The 14,446-nt window shown below is 43.1% G+C and overlaps 1 protein-coding gene across 3 annotated transcripts in view; it reads left to right on the top strand.

The window, feature by feature from the left end:
- The first annotated feature begins 5,971 nt into the window (after positions 1-5,971).
- Positions 5,972-14,446, top strand: part of LOC115133353 (E3 ubiquitin/ISG15 ligase TRIM25-like) — a 31,551-nt gene continuing 23,076 nt past the window's right edge. The window contains exons 1-3 of one of the 3 annotated variants that reach the window (XM_029666495.2): positions 5,972-6,035; positions 10,083-10,358; positions 13,877-14,074. In XM_029666495.2, the coding sequence (XP_029522355.2) occupies positions 10,101-10,358; positions 13,877-14,074 (456 nt within the window). In that variant the 5' untranslated portion in view covers positions 5,972-6,035; positions 10,083-10,100. Of the gene's footprint in view, positions 6,162-10,082; positions 10,359-13,876; positions 14,075-14,446 lie in introns of all 3 variants that reach the window. The other 2 variants (XM_029666493.2, XM_029666494.2) reach the window with 2 other exon arrangements.

Here is a 14,446-nt window from a genome sequence, read left to right on the forward strand (position 1 = left end):
GAACTCTGAAGCATTTATTTGGGCTGCAATTTCTGAGGCTGGTAACTCTAATGAACTTATCCTCTGCCGCAGAAGTAACTCTGGGTCTTCAATTCCTGTGGCGGTCCTCGTGAGAGCCAGTTTCATCATAGCGGCTGATGGTTTTTGCGAAACTTCAAGGCACGAAGGTCAGTCAATGCGGAAACATTAAGAACTTTGAAAGTAATGATTGACTGTCAATTCTCTTTGCTTGTTTGAGCTGTTCTTGCCATACTATGGACCAAATAGGGCTATCTTCTGTATACCATCTCTACCTTGTCACAACACAATTGATTGCTTCAAAATGCATTAAGGAAAGAAATTACTACATGATTCCAAATGTTATTTCATAGTTTTGATGTCTTCACTATTATTATACAATGTAAAAAATAGTAAACATAAAGAAAAACCGTGGAATGAGTAGGTGTCCAAACTTTTGACTCACACTATAATTCATTATGTGATGCGTTGTGCAGACCTCACTACCCTCTGGAGAGCCTTACGGTTGTGGGCGGAGCAGTTGCCGTACCAGGCGGTGATACAGCCCGCCAGGATGCTCTCGATTGTGCATCTGTAGAAGTTTGTGAGTGCTTTTGGTGACAAGCCGAATTTCTTCAGCCTCCTGAGGTTGAAGAGGCGCTGCTGTGTGGGTGGACCAATTCAGTTTGTCTGTGATGTGTATGCCGAGGAACTTAAAACTTACTACCCTCTCCACTACTGTTCCATCGATGTGGATAGGGGGGTGTTCCCTCTGCTGTTTCCTGAAGTCCACAATCATCTCCTTAGTTTTGTTGACGTTGAGTGTGAGGTTACTTTCCTGACACCACACTCCGAGGGCCCTCACCTCCTCCCTGTAGGCCGTCTCGTCGTTGTTGGTAATCAAGCCTAACACTGTAGTGTCGTCCGCAAACTTGATGATTGAGTTGGAGGCGTGCATGGCCACGCAGTCGTGGGTGAACAGGGAGTACAGGAGCAGGAGAGGGCTCAGAACGCACCCTTGTGGGGCCCCAGTGTTAAGGATCAGCGGGGTGGAGATGTTGTTGCCTACCCTCACCACCTGGGGGCGGCCCGTCAGGAAGTCCAGTACCCAGTTGCACACAGTTGCAAATAACAACATCCAGGAACTCAAGTCCTTCTGCTCACCCGACCTAGAATTCCTTACAATCAAATGCCGGCCATATTACCTCCCAATAAAATTCTCATCAGTTATTGTCACTGCTAATGTACATTCCCTCTCAAGCAGACATCACAACGGCCCTCAAGGAACTTCACTGGACTCTATGTAAACTGGAAACCATATATCCTGAGGCTGCATTTATTGTAGTAGGGGATTTTAACAAAGCAAATTTGAGAACAAGGCTATCAGCATATTGATTGTAGTACTCGCGGGGGTAATAAACTCGAACACTGCTACTCTAACTTCCGCGATACATACAAAGCCCTCCCCCGTGCTCCCTCCGGCAAATCCGACCATGACGCCATCTTGCTCCAACCGTCTTATAGGCAAAAACTGAAACAGGATGTACCAGTAACTAGAACCATTCAACACTGGTCTGATCAATCGGAATCTACGCTTCAAGATTGTTTTGATCATGTGGGATATGTTCCGGTCAGCCTCAGAGAACAACATCAATCTATACGCTGACTCGTTGAGTGAGTTTATAAGGAAGTGCATTGGAGATGTTGTACCCACTGTGACTATTAAAACCTACCCTAACCAGAAACCGTGGATGGATGGTGGCATTCGCGCAAAACTGAAAGCGCGAACCAACGCATTTAACCATGGAAAGAGGTCTGGGAATATGGCTTAATATAAACAGTGTAGGTATTCCGTCCGGCAAGGCAATCAAACAAGTAAAATTCTGGTACAGGGACAAAGTGGAGTCGCAATTCAACGGCTCAGATACGAGACGTATGTGGCAGGGTCTACAGGAAATAACTGGCCCGCATACAAGGACTGCACCCCTCTCCTTCTCCGTGGCCGACGTAAGTAAAACATTTTCAACGTGTTAACCCTCTTAAGGCTGCTGGCCCAGACGGCATCCCTAGCTGTGTCCTCAGAGCATGCTCAGACCAGTTGTCTGGTGTGTTTACGGACATATTCAATCGCTGCCTATCCCAGTCTGCTGTCCCCACATGCTTCAAGATGGCCACCATTGTTCCTGTACCCAAGAAGGCAAAGATAATTGAACTAAATGACTACCGCCACGCAGCACTCACTTCTGTCATCATGAAGTGCTTTGAGAGACTAGTCAAGGATCATATCACCTCCACCTTACCGGCCACCCTAGACTCACTTCAGTTTGCATACCAACAGGTCCACAGACGATGCAATCGCCATTACACTGCCCTATCCCATCTGGACAAGAGGAATACCTATGTAAGAATGCTGTTCATTGACTACAACCCAGCATTCAACACCATAGCACCCTACAAGCTCATCATCAAGCTGAAGGCCCTGGGTCTTAACCTCGCCCTGTGCAATTGGGTCCTGTCCTGGACTTTCTGACGGTCTGCCCCCTGGTGGTGAAGGTAGGTAATAACACCTCCTCTTCGCTGACCCTCAACACTGGGGCCCCACGAGGGTGCAAGCTCAGCCCCCTCCTGTACTCCCTGTTCACCCACGACTGCGTGACAATGCATGCCTACCAACTCAATCATCAAGTTTTCATACGACACAACAGTAGTGGGCTTGATTACCAACAACGACGAGACAGCGTACAGGGAGGAAGTGAGGGCACTCGGAGAGTGGTGTCAGGAAAACAACCTCACTCAATGTCAACGTAACAAAGGAGATGATTGTGGACTTCAGGAAACAGCATCCCCCCCATCCACATCGATGGGAAGGCCAAAAAGATCATCAAGGACAACAACCACCCCAGCCACTGCCTGTTCACACCACTACCATCCAGAAGGCGAGGTAAGTACAGGTGCATCAAAGCTGGGACCGAGAGACTGAAAAACAGCTCAAGGCCATCTGACTGCTAAACAGCTATCACTAACTCAGAGAGGCTGCTGCCTACATTGGGACCCAATCACTGGCCACTTGAATAAATGGATCACTAGTCACTTTAAACAATTACATTTACATTTAAGTCATTTAGCAGACGCTCTTATCCAGAGCGACTTACAAATTGGTGCGTTCACCTTAAGACATCCAGTGGAACAGCCACTTTACAATAGTGCATCTAAATCTTTTAAGGGGGGGGGGGTGAGAAGGATTACTTTATCCTATCCTAGGTATTCAACAATGCCATTTTAATAATGTCTACATATCTTACATTACTCATATCATATGTATATACTGTATATTATACCATCTATTGCACCTTGCCTATGCCACTCGGCCATCGCTCATCCATATATTTATATGTACATATTGTCATTCACCCCTTTTAGATTTGTGTGTATTAGGTAGTTGTTGGGAAATTGATAGATTACTTGTTACATATTACTGTACTGTCGGAACTAGAAGCACAAGCATTAAGCGACACTCGCATTAACATCTGCTAAACATGTGTATGTGACCAATACATTTCGATTTTCATTTTTTGTAATTATCCCTAATCTAAAAAAAATAGATTTCTCAGGTGCCAGCACACATCTTTCTCATTTGTCAGCCATGTGCAAGGTTCTACATGGTCTAAATAACTCAACTGGCTAGTTTACCTGTCTGTAAAGAGAAGGGCGGGCTGCACGCTGATCTAGCTGCTCTGATTAGATGGAGTGAAGCTGTATTTTTCCGTCCACTCGCTTCATAATTTCACATGATCACTTTTCCTGCATGTTTTTGGTCTGATCATTTAGATTACTGCTGCCTGCTACTATGATAAAACACATGGCAAGGACATTTGCTATCAATGTGCATAATATAACATTTGTCTGCCTGCTATAAATTGAGGATAAACGCATAAATACACACCACAGGATGTTGGTGGCACCTGAATTGGGGAGGACTGGCACGTTGTAATGGCTGGAGCAGAATAGTTGGAAAGGTATCAACATCAAACTACATGGTTTCCATGTGTTTGATGCCATTCAATTTGCTCCATTCCAGCCATTATTATGAGCCGTCCTCCCCTCAGTAGCCACCACACACGCCCCCTCTGCGTGCTGCTCCTAATCTGCATTTTTTTTCAGGTGCAAACGTGCAAGGAGGTATTTTGCCTAAATATATTTATGCATATTAAAAAACTTTTTTTTTCTGATCACGAGTGTCATCCGATCTGACTATCAACTGTCAATTTACGGATAAGATTACGAATACGGCCATGTCAGCACACCCGTGCTATCTATCTCTGAGTTGACTGCGGTCAAAACTTCAGGACCTTGGAGGACATGATTTTTGTAAATTTCATGCAGTTGACATGTTGGCGCAAATTGGACAATGTTCATTCCCATAATGTAACACACTTTGAAAGTTGGTCACTGACTTGACAAAAGTGGTTTGCTGGTGTCCCTCTACAGCGGGGTCATCAGTAGTTAAGAACACAGCCACAAACCTCACCGATTTCAAATCAAATCAAAGTTTATTTGTCACGTGCCCCAAATACAACAGGTGTAGACATTACAGTGAAATTATTACTTACAGGCTCTAACCAATAGTGCAAAAAAGGTATTAGGTGAACAATAGGTAAGTAACGAAATAAAACAACAGTAAAAAGACAGGCTATATACAGTAGCGAGGCTACATACAGACACCGGTTAGTCAGGCTGATTGAGGTAGTAAGTACATGTAGATATGGTTAAAGTGACTATGCATATATGATGAACAGAGAGTAGCAGTAGCGTAAAAGAGGGGTGGTGGAACACAATGCAGATAGCCCAGTTGGCCAATGTGCGGGAGCACTGGTTGGTCGGCCCAATTGAAGTAGTATGTACATTAATACATAGTTAAAGTGACTATGCATATATGATAAGCAGAGAATAGCAGCAGCGTAAAAAGAGGGGTTGGGGGGGGCACACAATGCAAATAGTCCGGGTAGCCATTTGTTTACCTGTTCAGGAGTCTTATGGCTTGGGGGTAAAAACTGTTGAGAAGCCTTTTTGTCCTAGACTTGGCACTCCGGTACCGCTTGCCATGCGGTAGTAGAGAGAACAGTCTATGACTGGGGTGGCTGGGGTCTTTGACAATTTTTAGGGCCTTCCTCTGACACCGCCTGGTGTAGAGGTCCTGGATGGCAGGCAGCTTAGCCCCAGTGATGTACTGGGCCGTACGCACTACCCTCTGTAGTGCCTTGCGGTCAGAGGCCGAGCAATTGCCGTACCAGGCAGTGATGCAATTTATTTTCATACAATCTGATTTTAAACGTAACCACAGTGCTAACCTTATGACTAACCCTAACCTGAAATGAAGACTAAAATGTTAACGATATAGAAAAAAATTCCACGAGCGCTTTTTGGACTCCATCGTTTGACGTGTACTGACGCCTTGTTTGGCCCACTCCACACACATTTATGGTGACAAAAAGTAAAGGTCTCCGTTAAGATTATCCATAGATTATACCCGTGTAATAGCTTGATTTATAAATGTATACCTGATGTTAACCAGTGAACTAGAAACGGAATCCATTTGACACTTATTTTGTAGTAATGATGTGTTCTGGACTGATTTGAAGCTATATCTTGGCAACAAAATGCATACAACCATTTAAATATGCAAATTGTACATATTGTTTTACGAAACTGATTCGACATTAATCTCTATTTTATTAGGAACATTTTTCATTCACAAATCAAAATGTATGAAGAAATGGTCCCTTTTAAAATATTTAACTGATTTGGAAAATAATTTAGAATCATTCAAATGTATGCAAAACAAAATGTCACTTCCCGTCTGGATTTGATGTGGTTTTTCTTTATGTAATCCCTCTCTGTCTGTTCCGTATTGTGTGTTACTGTTTAATAATAATACAAAATAATACAAAAAAGTTCCACGCGCGCATTCTAGTCACGTGACCCTATCAGCTTGCCCGCAGCGTCACGAGGTCACGAGAGAGTTCACTTTCGGTTCCCTGGTAAGAATGGTCGAAGAACAATTGTAAGTGCCTGAATCATGTTCATTGGAGATATCGGTATGGCAAAGAATGGGAGAGGCTAAATAAGAATTTGTGAAATACGGTGTCCTCTGTAATAGACGTAAGGTATGTGCGGCAATGTTTGTATTGTCAACGCCTAGCGCCACTATTATGCCACCTATGATAGCTAGCTAATTAATTAACTTTAGCTAGATAGCTAACGTTAGCGCTCTAAACTACAACATTCCATGGAGGTCAGCGTATTCTATTTATCATATAAATAGATTTGAACTCAGCTGCTTTTGTTTTGAGCCATTGCACTTGCATACAAGACGTAGTTAGATGTCTCCAGTATCGTTGACGATGAAAGAGTTAGCTAGCTACAGTACATCTAAAGAAAGGGAGATGTCATGTACGGTGCATTCTTCGGAAAGTATTCAGACGCCTTGACCTACTCCACATTCTGTTACGTTACAGCCTTATTCTAAAATGTATTACATCGCCCCCCCCCCAATCTACACACAATACTCAATAATGACAAACCCAAAAAAGGTTGACTTTTTAGCAAATTTATTAAAAATAAAACACTGAACTGTTATTTACATAAGTATTCAGGCCCTTTACTACTCAGTACTTTGTCGTAGCACCTTTGGCAATGATTACAGCCTCGAGTCTTCTTGGGTGTGACGCTACAAGCTTGGCACACCAGTATTTGGGGGAGTTTCTCCCAGTCCTTTCAGATTCTCTTAAGCGCTGTCAGGTTGGATGGGGAGCGTCTCTCTCTACACAGCTATTTTCAGGTCTCCAGAGTTGTTAGATAAAGGTTAAACTCTGGGATCTGGCTGGGCCACTCAAGGACATTCAGAGACTTGTCACAAATCCACTCCTGCGTTGTCTTGGTTGTGTGCTTAGGGTCGTTGTCCTGTTGGAAGGTGAACATGTCTGAGGTCCTGAGTGCTCTGGAGCAGAATTTAATCAAGGATCCCTCTGTACTTTGCTCCATTAATCTTTTCCTCGATCCTGACTAGTCTCCCAGTCCATGCCGATGGATAAACTTCCCCACAGCATGATGGTGCCACATGCTTCACTGTTGGGAGGGTGCCAGGTTTTCTCCAGATGTGACGCTTTGCATTAAGGCCAAAGAGTTCATTCTTGGTTTCATCAGACCAGATAATCTTGTTTATCATGGTCTGCAAGTCCTTTAGTTGCCTTTTGTCAAACTCTTAAGCGGGCTGTCATGTGTCTTTTACTGAAGAGTGGCTTCCGTCTGGTCTCGTACAAAGGGTCTAAATACTTATGTAAATAAGGTATAGAGGTCGACCAATTATGATTTTTCAATGCCAATACCGATTATTGGAGGACCAAATAAAGACGATACCGATTAATTGGCCAATTTTTTTATTTGTAATAATGACAATTACAACAATACTGAATGAACACTTATTTTAACTTAATATAATAGATCAATAAAATCAATTTAGCCAAAAGTAAATAAAGAAAAATGTTCAATTTGGTTTAAATAATGCAAAAACAAAGTGTTGGAGAAGAAAGTAAAAGTGCAATATGTGCCATGTAAGAAAGCTAACGTTTCAGTTCCTTGCTCAGAACATGAGAACATATGAAAGCTGGTGGTTCCTTTTAACATGAGTCTTCAATATTCCCAGGTAAGAAGTTTTAGGTTGTAGTTATTATAGGGATTAAATTACTATTTCCCTCTATACCATTTGTATTTCATTAACCTTTGACTATTGGATGTTCTTATAGGCACTTTAGTATTGCCAGTGTAACAGTATAGCTTCCGTCCCTCTCCTCGCTCCTCCCTGGGCTTGAACCAGCAACACAACGACAACAGCCACCATCGAAGCAGCGTTACCCGTGCAGAGCAAGGGGAACAACTACTAGAAGGCTCAGAGCGAGTGATGTTTTAAACGCTATTAGCGTGCGCTAACTAGCTAGCCATTTCACTTCGGTTACACCAGAAGAGCTGCTGGCAAAACGCACTAAAGTGCTGTTTGAATGAATGTTTACACGCCTGCTTCTGCCTACCACCGCTCAGTCAGATACTTAGATGCTTGTATGCTTATATGCTCAGTCAGATTATATGCAACACAGGACACGCTAGATAATATATAGTAATATCATCAACCATGTGTAGTTAACTAGTGGTTATGATTGTTTTTTATAAGATAAGTTTAATGCTAGCTAGCAACTTACCTTGGTTTACTGCATTCGTGTAACAGGCAGTCTCCTTGTGGAGTGCAACGAGAGAGAGGCAGGTCGTTATTGCGTTGGACTAGTTCACTGTAAGGTTGCAAGATTGAATCCCCTGAGCTGACAAGGTGAAAATCTCTTTCTGCCCCTGAACGAGGCAGTTAACCCATCGTTCCTAGGCCATCATTGAAAATAAGAATGTGTTCTTAACTGACTTGCCTAGTTATGGTTAGGTACAGTCGTGCAACGATTGTGTTTTTTTCACAAATGCGCTTTTGTTAAATCATCGCCCGTTTGGCGAAGTTGGCTGTCTTTGTTAGGAAGAAATTGTCTTCACACAGTTCGCAACGAGCCAGGTGGCCCAAACTGCTGCATATACCCTGACTCTGTTGCAAGAGAAATGACACAAATAAATTCATGTCAGCAGGCAATATTAACTAAATATGCAGGTTTAAAAATATATACTTGTGTATTGATTTTAAGAAAAGCATGGATGTTTATGGTTAGGTACACGTTCGAGCAACGACAGTCCTTTTTCGCGAATGCGCACCGCATCGATTATATGCAACGCAGGACACGCTAGATAACCTAGTAATATCATCAACCATGTGTAGTTAACTAGTGATTATGATTGATTGATTGTTTTTTATAAGATACGTTTAATGCTAGCTAGCAACTTACCTTGGCTTCTTACTGCATTCGCGTAACAGGCAGGCTCCTCGTGGAGTGCAATGAGAGGCAGGTGGTTCGAGCGTTGGACTAGTTAACTGTAAGGTTGCAAGATTGACTCCCCGAGCTGACAAGGTAAAAATCTGTCGTTCTGCACCTGAACAAGGCAGTTAACCCACCGTTCCTAGGCCGTCATTGAAATTAAAAATGTGTTCTTAATGACTTGCCTAGTTGAGTAAAGGTGTAAAAAAAAAAAAACTTGAAATCGGCCATTCTGATTGTGTATTTACATTTTTTTATAAATCAGCAAACATTTCTAAAACCCTGTTTTTGGCTTGGTAATTATGGGGTATTGTGTGTAGATGGATGAGGGAAAACGATTTAATACATTTTAGAAATAGGCTGTAACGTAACATTGTGTCAAATTCAAGGGTCTGAATACTTAATGAATGCACTGTATGAAATGGTGAGTTATGAGGCTACTATCGGAATTGAAATTGGCCAATTTCTTTTGTCATGCAATATTTGAAAATACAAATATTCACTAGTCGGTGGGCTAGTTGTGCGCATTTTCTACTGTTCTACTCCTGTCTGAAAAGTAGCCACGGGCTAGGGGGCTAGCTTAATTTCCATCCCTGTTCGTTACGTCTTGCAATGAAACCGTTTACTGTTCATGGCAAACAGAAACAAACCTGAACGAAACCTGGAGGGACCAACATTAATTTGTCCAATAGTAACTGGTTTTCCAAGGTAAAATCTTTTCCGTTTGGAGTAAACGGTTTCAGTTGCAAAACCTTTTGCAACATCAACCTAATGAATACACCCCAGCAGATATTCAACTACGACCAAAAATTACCTTTGAATTTTAGGTTTTGTCAGCAAGTTCAGAGCTGGGTGACTCATCTCTTACACTTTTCATCCAACATCTACAGTGTTTATTGGAAATGAGAAGATAAAAGTTTAAATCTAGTTATGTTTTAAATTGCCAAATGTGTTACTACTTATCTGATCACCTCGAAATACTCCAATAACCATGTTTTATATTAGAGGGACATAAACTCCTATCAAAATTGAATTTTTCTCTACAAACCACACATACCTTGGCTCTTCCCCCTCTCACATCAGCTCAGCTCCCTTCCTTTCCCCCTTTTTCTTCCCATCTATCAGCTTCCTCCCCTTCCCATCATGGCTACCTCCATGGATCAGTCCACTGTTCTTGAAGATGAGCTCACCTGTCCCGTGTGCTTGGACCTGTTCCGTGACCCCCACCTGCTGCCTTGCGGCCACAACTTCTGCCTCCTCTGCGTCCGCCGCCTCAAACGCCAGGCAGAGCGAGGTCGCTTCCGTTGCCCAGAGTGTCGCGAGAGCCACCGCTGCTCCGCAGCCTCGCAGAAGAACTTCAAGCTGGCCAACATCGCCGACGACTACCGCCTCCGGGGACAGGTATGTGTGTCCTGGGGCCATTTTCACAAAGCGTCTGAGTTGTACTGCTGATCTAGGATCAGTTTTACCTTTTCAATCTTGGATCAGCACACCTACTCTGAGACGCTTGATACATATGGCGCTTGGTCATAGAAGTTGCGGTAAAAGCAGAAAAGTAAAGTTGATCCGTTTATAGTAGGATTGTCAAAGTTAATGCGTGATGTTTATCGGCATAATTCTTTTTGACGTCGTTAATTGCGTCTCCATTTGTTCACCGCACGAAACCTTTTAAGTGCACCTGTTTCCGCATGGACCCTTTTTAACCCATAAGAGTCTAAGCCGGGGGGGGGGGTTCTACTAAGCTATATGGAATTGTTTTATGCTCGTCTTACCAAGGATCATTTTGCTTTTTGAATTTTACGACCCCTTGGGGAAAAAAATACATCTAATTATTTGATGAATTTTTTGGGGGGGGCCATACTGCTTGCTATTAGCTCATAGAAACCTATTGAATAACAGCTTCACCGCATGGAACCAGGGGCGTAACTTTTGTTTTCGAAGAGGGGAGGACATAACCTGGCAGGGGGTCTGAATTACTTTTGCTCCCCTAAAATGGGGGGGATGATATACAAAAAGTGCTGTAATTTTTAAACAGTTCACCTGATATGGATGGAAATACCCTCAAATTAAACCTGACAGTACTTACTTTCACTTCATAGTCATTGTTTTCAAATCCAAACTTGGTGTATTGAGCCGAAAAATAAATGACTTCCCAATAATTATGGAGGGCACTGTAATTCAGATCACAGGCCTAATAGTACTGTAGTGCTCTTTTTAACTTGCATACAATATAGCTGGATCACCCCATCCTGCCCCTAGGGGTCCACCGCCCTGCAGCGCCCCAACACACCCCACTCAGCTTTAGGATCTTAGTGAAACATTTATTATTGGTTTCAGATGTGTTACTCCAAGGCCAGAGTGACAACCAACAGTATGGCAGACCCCCAGGGCCAGGACTGAGCCGCCCAGCAGCTAGGGATTGCATAAATAGGTATCTCCCCTGACATGGGCATGTTTTCAATAGACTCCTTTTGTCGTACAGTATTCCATATAAGGCATCCAGAATTTACGAAAGTTACACAGTATACCCTTAATCGTGTAATAAATCAAATCTAGTGAGGCATCACATTTCTTCCATCTATTGTGACATTGCGCGAGGATAACCAACCTTAAAATGAATGCCAATGCAATTAGTCGATATTTTAAATTTGCTTTTCTTTCAAAAACAAGGACATTTCTAAGTGACCCCAAACCTTTTAATTTATTTATTAAAAAATAAAATGTATCCCTGTTTTTCTTTCCAATTCCATGGTATCCAATTGGTAGTAGTTACAGTCTTGTCTCATCGCTGCAACTTCCGTACGGACTCGGGAGAGGCAAAGGTCGAGAGCCATGCTTCTTCCGAAACACAACCCAACCGAGCCACATTGCTTCTTGACAGAATACCCATCCAACCCGGAAGCCAGCCGCACCAATGTGTTGGAGGAATCATCGTACACCTGGCGACCTGGTCAGCATGCACTGCGCCCGGCCCGCCACAGGAGTCGCTAGTGTGCGATGAGACAAGGATATCCCTGCCGGCCAAACCCTCCCTAACCCGGACGACGCTGGGCCAATTGTGCGCCGCGCCATGGGCCTCCAGGTCGCGGCCGGCTGCGACAGAGCCTGAACTCGAACCCAGAATCTCCGGTGGCACAGCTAGCACTGCGATGCAGTGCCTTAGACTACTGCGCCACCCGGGAGGCCCATGACCCCAAACTTTTGAACAGTAGTGTATCTGTTTCCATTCATAGTGTCTCCCAGATCTTCCTCACTTTTTTGTTTTACATGTTTTGTGTCATCGGTAAAATCCTCTATCAACCCTTGATATGGTTTGGAAATAGTCTGACAAACCTCTAAAGTTTATCTTTGAATCTTCTGGCTTGTCCAGTGTTTGCTGCACAGACAGAATAAAGTGTTGCATCTGCCAAAGTTCACCTCAGCGCCGTCAGACTGGTCTTCCCAGGTTGCCTGACCCTCCTGAGACCCCTGTCACTGTTTGAATCTGCTCAGATGAGGCATGACAAAGATTGACCTTGGTGTACATTATACATTATATTATCCAAAAATAGAATCAATGGTTCAATAATTGAAATTACCATTATTCCCCGTTTCTACACAGTAGCCTGCCCTTCAACTCAAGATTGGAGCTTTGTATCCATTCACTGGTTGTAATAATATACTGCAAAATTAACCTGATCTTTGCAGACTGGTCTTCCCTGGCTGTCTGACCCTGCTGGGACATGATGATGATGATGATGATGATAGTGTTGTGTACTGACTGTGCACCATGACAGTGAAGCCTATAGCGCTGTTTATACCGTGTCGGTGTGAGAAGTATGGAATTAGCTAGGGAAACTGACAGATTATTAACGTTACATTGCTATACTGACTAAGAAATCTCACATTGTGCTCTCAAAAATTGGGGGTTAAGCGCAGAACAAAACACAGCTACAGTCAATGCTTGCGCCTTCAGCTACATCGCTGAAGTACCGTGTGCCTCCAGGCAAAATCGTAAAAGTTATGGCTAATATTACTGGAGCTATGTTTTCTTTCTGCTGTGGATTCATGCTTATGTCGAGGGCCATTTTAAATGACCCCGAAGTCGTTAAACAAGCAATATTGTTTAGCTAGTAATGTTACTTAGCTAGCTAGCCAACCGGATAACTTGACCTTCCTGTGCACATTTGGATGGCACAGGAAGGACTGAAATGGAATAGGTTACTCAAAGAGATCCTTCAAACGTAGGTTGCATATGCAACAGTGGGGTGTGTATGATTGTGTGTGTGTGTGTATGTGAGAGGATGTGTGTGAGTGGGTTATCTGAACAGTGCATATAGTTAGTGTTTTCATAACATTGTTGGACAAGTTTTAAAGCTCTTTGTATCCATAGACCCAGTTCTTTTTTCTAATAGTCACACTCATTTAGAAGGCCTGAAGCTTTAACAATACTTAAAGGTGTGGGTGTGTGAGAGAGTGTGTATGTGCTGTGCGCGAATTACACTTCAATAACATTAATGAGAGGGAATAGGCCTACTTAAACACTGGGACCATTAATTAATAAGCTGTATGTTACAGTGACTTACTGTGGTGAGAAATGCTATTAAAACATTCTGATGTAGATCATTTTGTGTTTTACGTCCCTTACAATCAAGCATAATATGCCTGTAATTTCAATGCACTGTTTGAAATGGAAGAATATTTATTTATGGCCAAATTTGAGCAAATTCAAAAATGTTGATTAATCGTGATTACCGAATGCCATTAATTTGATATATTTTTGCTATTTTATAGGACTGTCACTGTGATGATGACCTTAGTTTTAGGAGAATTCATCTATACAATAGCTTACTCTACTGATTCATAGCCTATAGGTCTACCACAAAACACAGCGTACTCTATTCCTTGTCCTTTCTCTGTGCTGTCACTATGATGTCCAGGCAGCGTTGTCAAGACCACAACAACCAGATGGTGGCCGCCCGGCAACAGCCAAGATCCCTGTGTCCGTGCCCTGTGACTACTGCCGCCCAGGGGACATTAGCGAGGCGGGGAAAGGGGAACCTGGAGCTCCCGGGGCTGGAGGAGAGGTGGTGTTTGCGGTGAAGACGTGTCTGAAATGCGAGGTGTCCATGTGTCAGGTAAAGATATAGGAGGCCCATACATGGAATATTGCTATTCAGCACCCATAATTCCAAATATGTTAGTGTGGCACCCTTGTTAAGCACTGTGGAGCAGAAATATTCCAACATTATTCTGCTATCTAAGTCTACGTTTTTGCACAGCACCAGTATTCTCAACACATTGGGTGTTTTCGAGCACTAAGGCTAACTAAGCTGAATGTAGACAAAGTTGGCGAGTGAAGTCTGTGGAGGTGCATCTGTGACCGAAAGTCGGACGCTAGTAGTTTTTCAACAGCAAGGCTCATATCAACATGGCAGTGTCAACAGAGCTGTGATTCATGGTGAAAAAGTACCCAATTGTCATACTTGAGTAAAAGAATAGATACCTTA

The sequence above is a fragment of the Oncorhynchus nerka genome, linkage group LG8 (assembly GCF_034236695.1).
Source record: "Oncorhynchus nerka isolate Pitt River linkage group LG8, Oner_Uvic_2.0, whole genome shotgun sequence".
Taxonomy (NCBI): Eukaryota; Metazoa; Chordata; class Actinopteri; order Salmoniformes; family Salmonidae; genus Oncorhynchus; species Oncorhynchus nerka.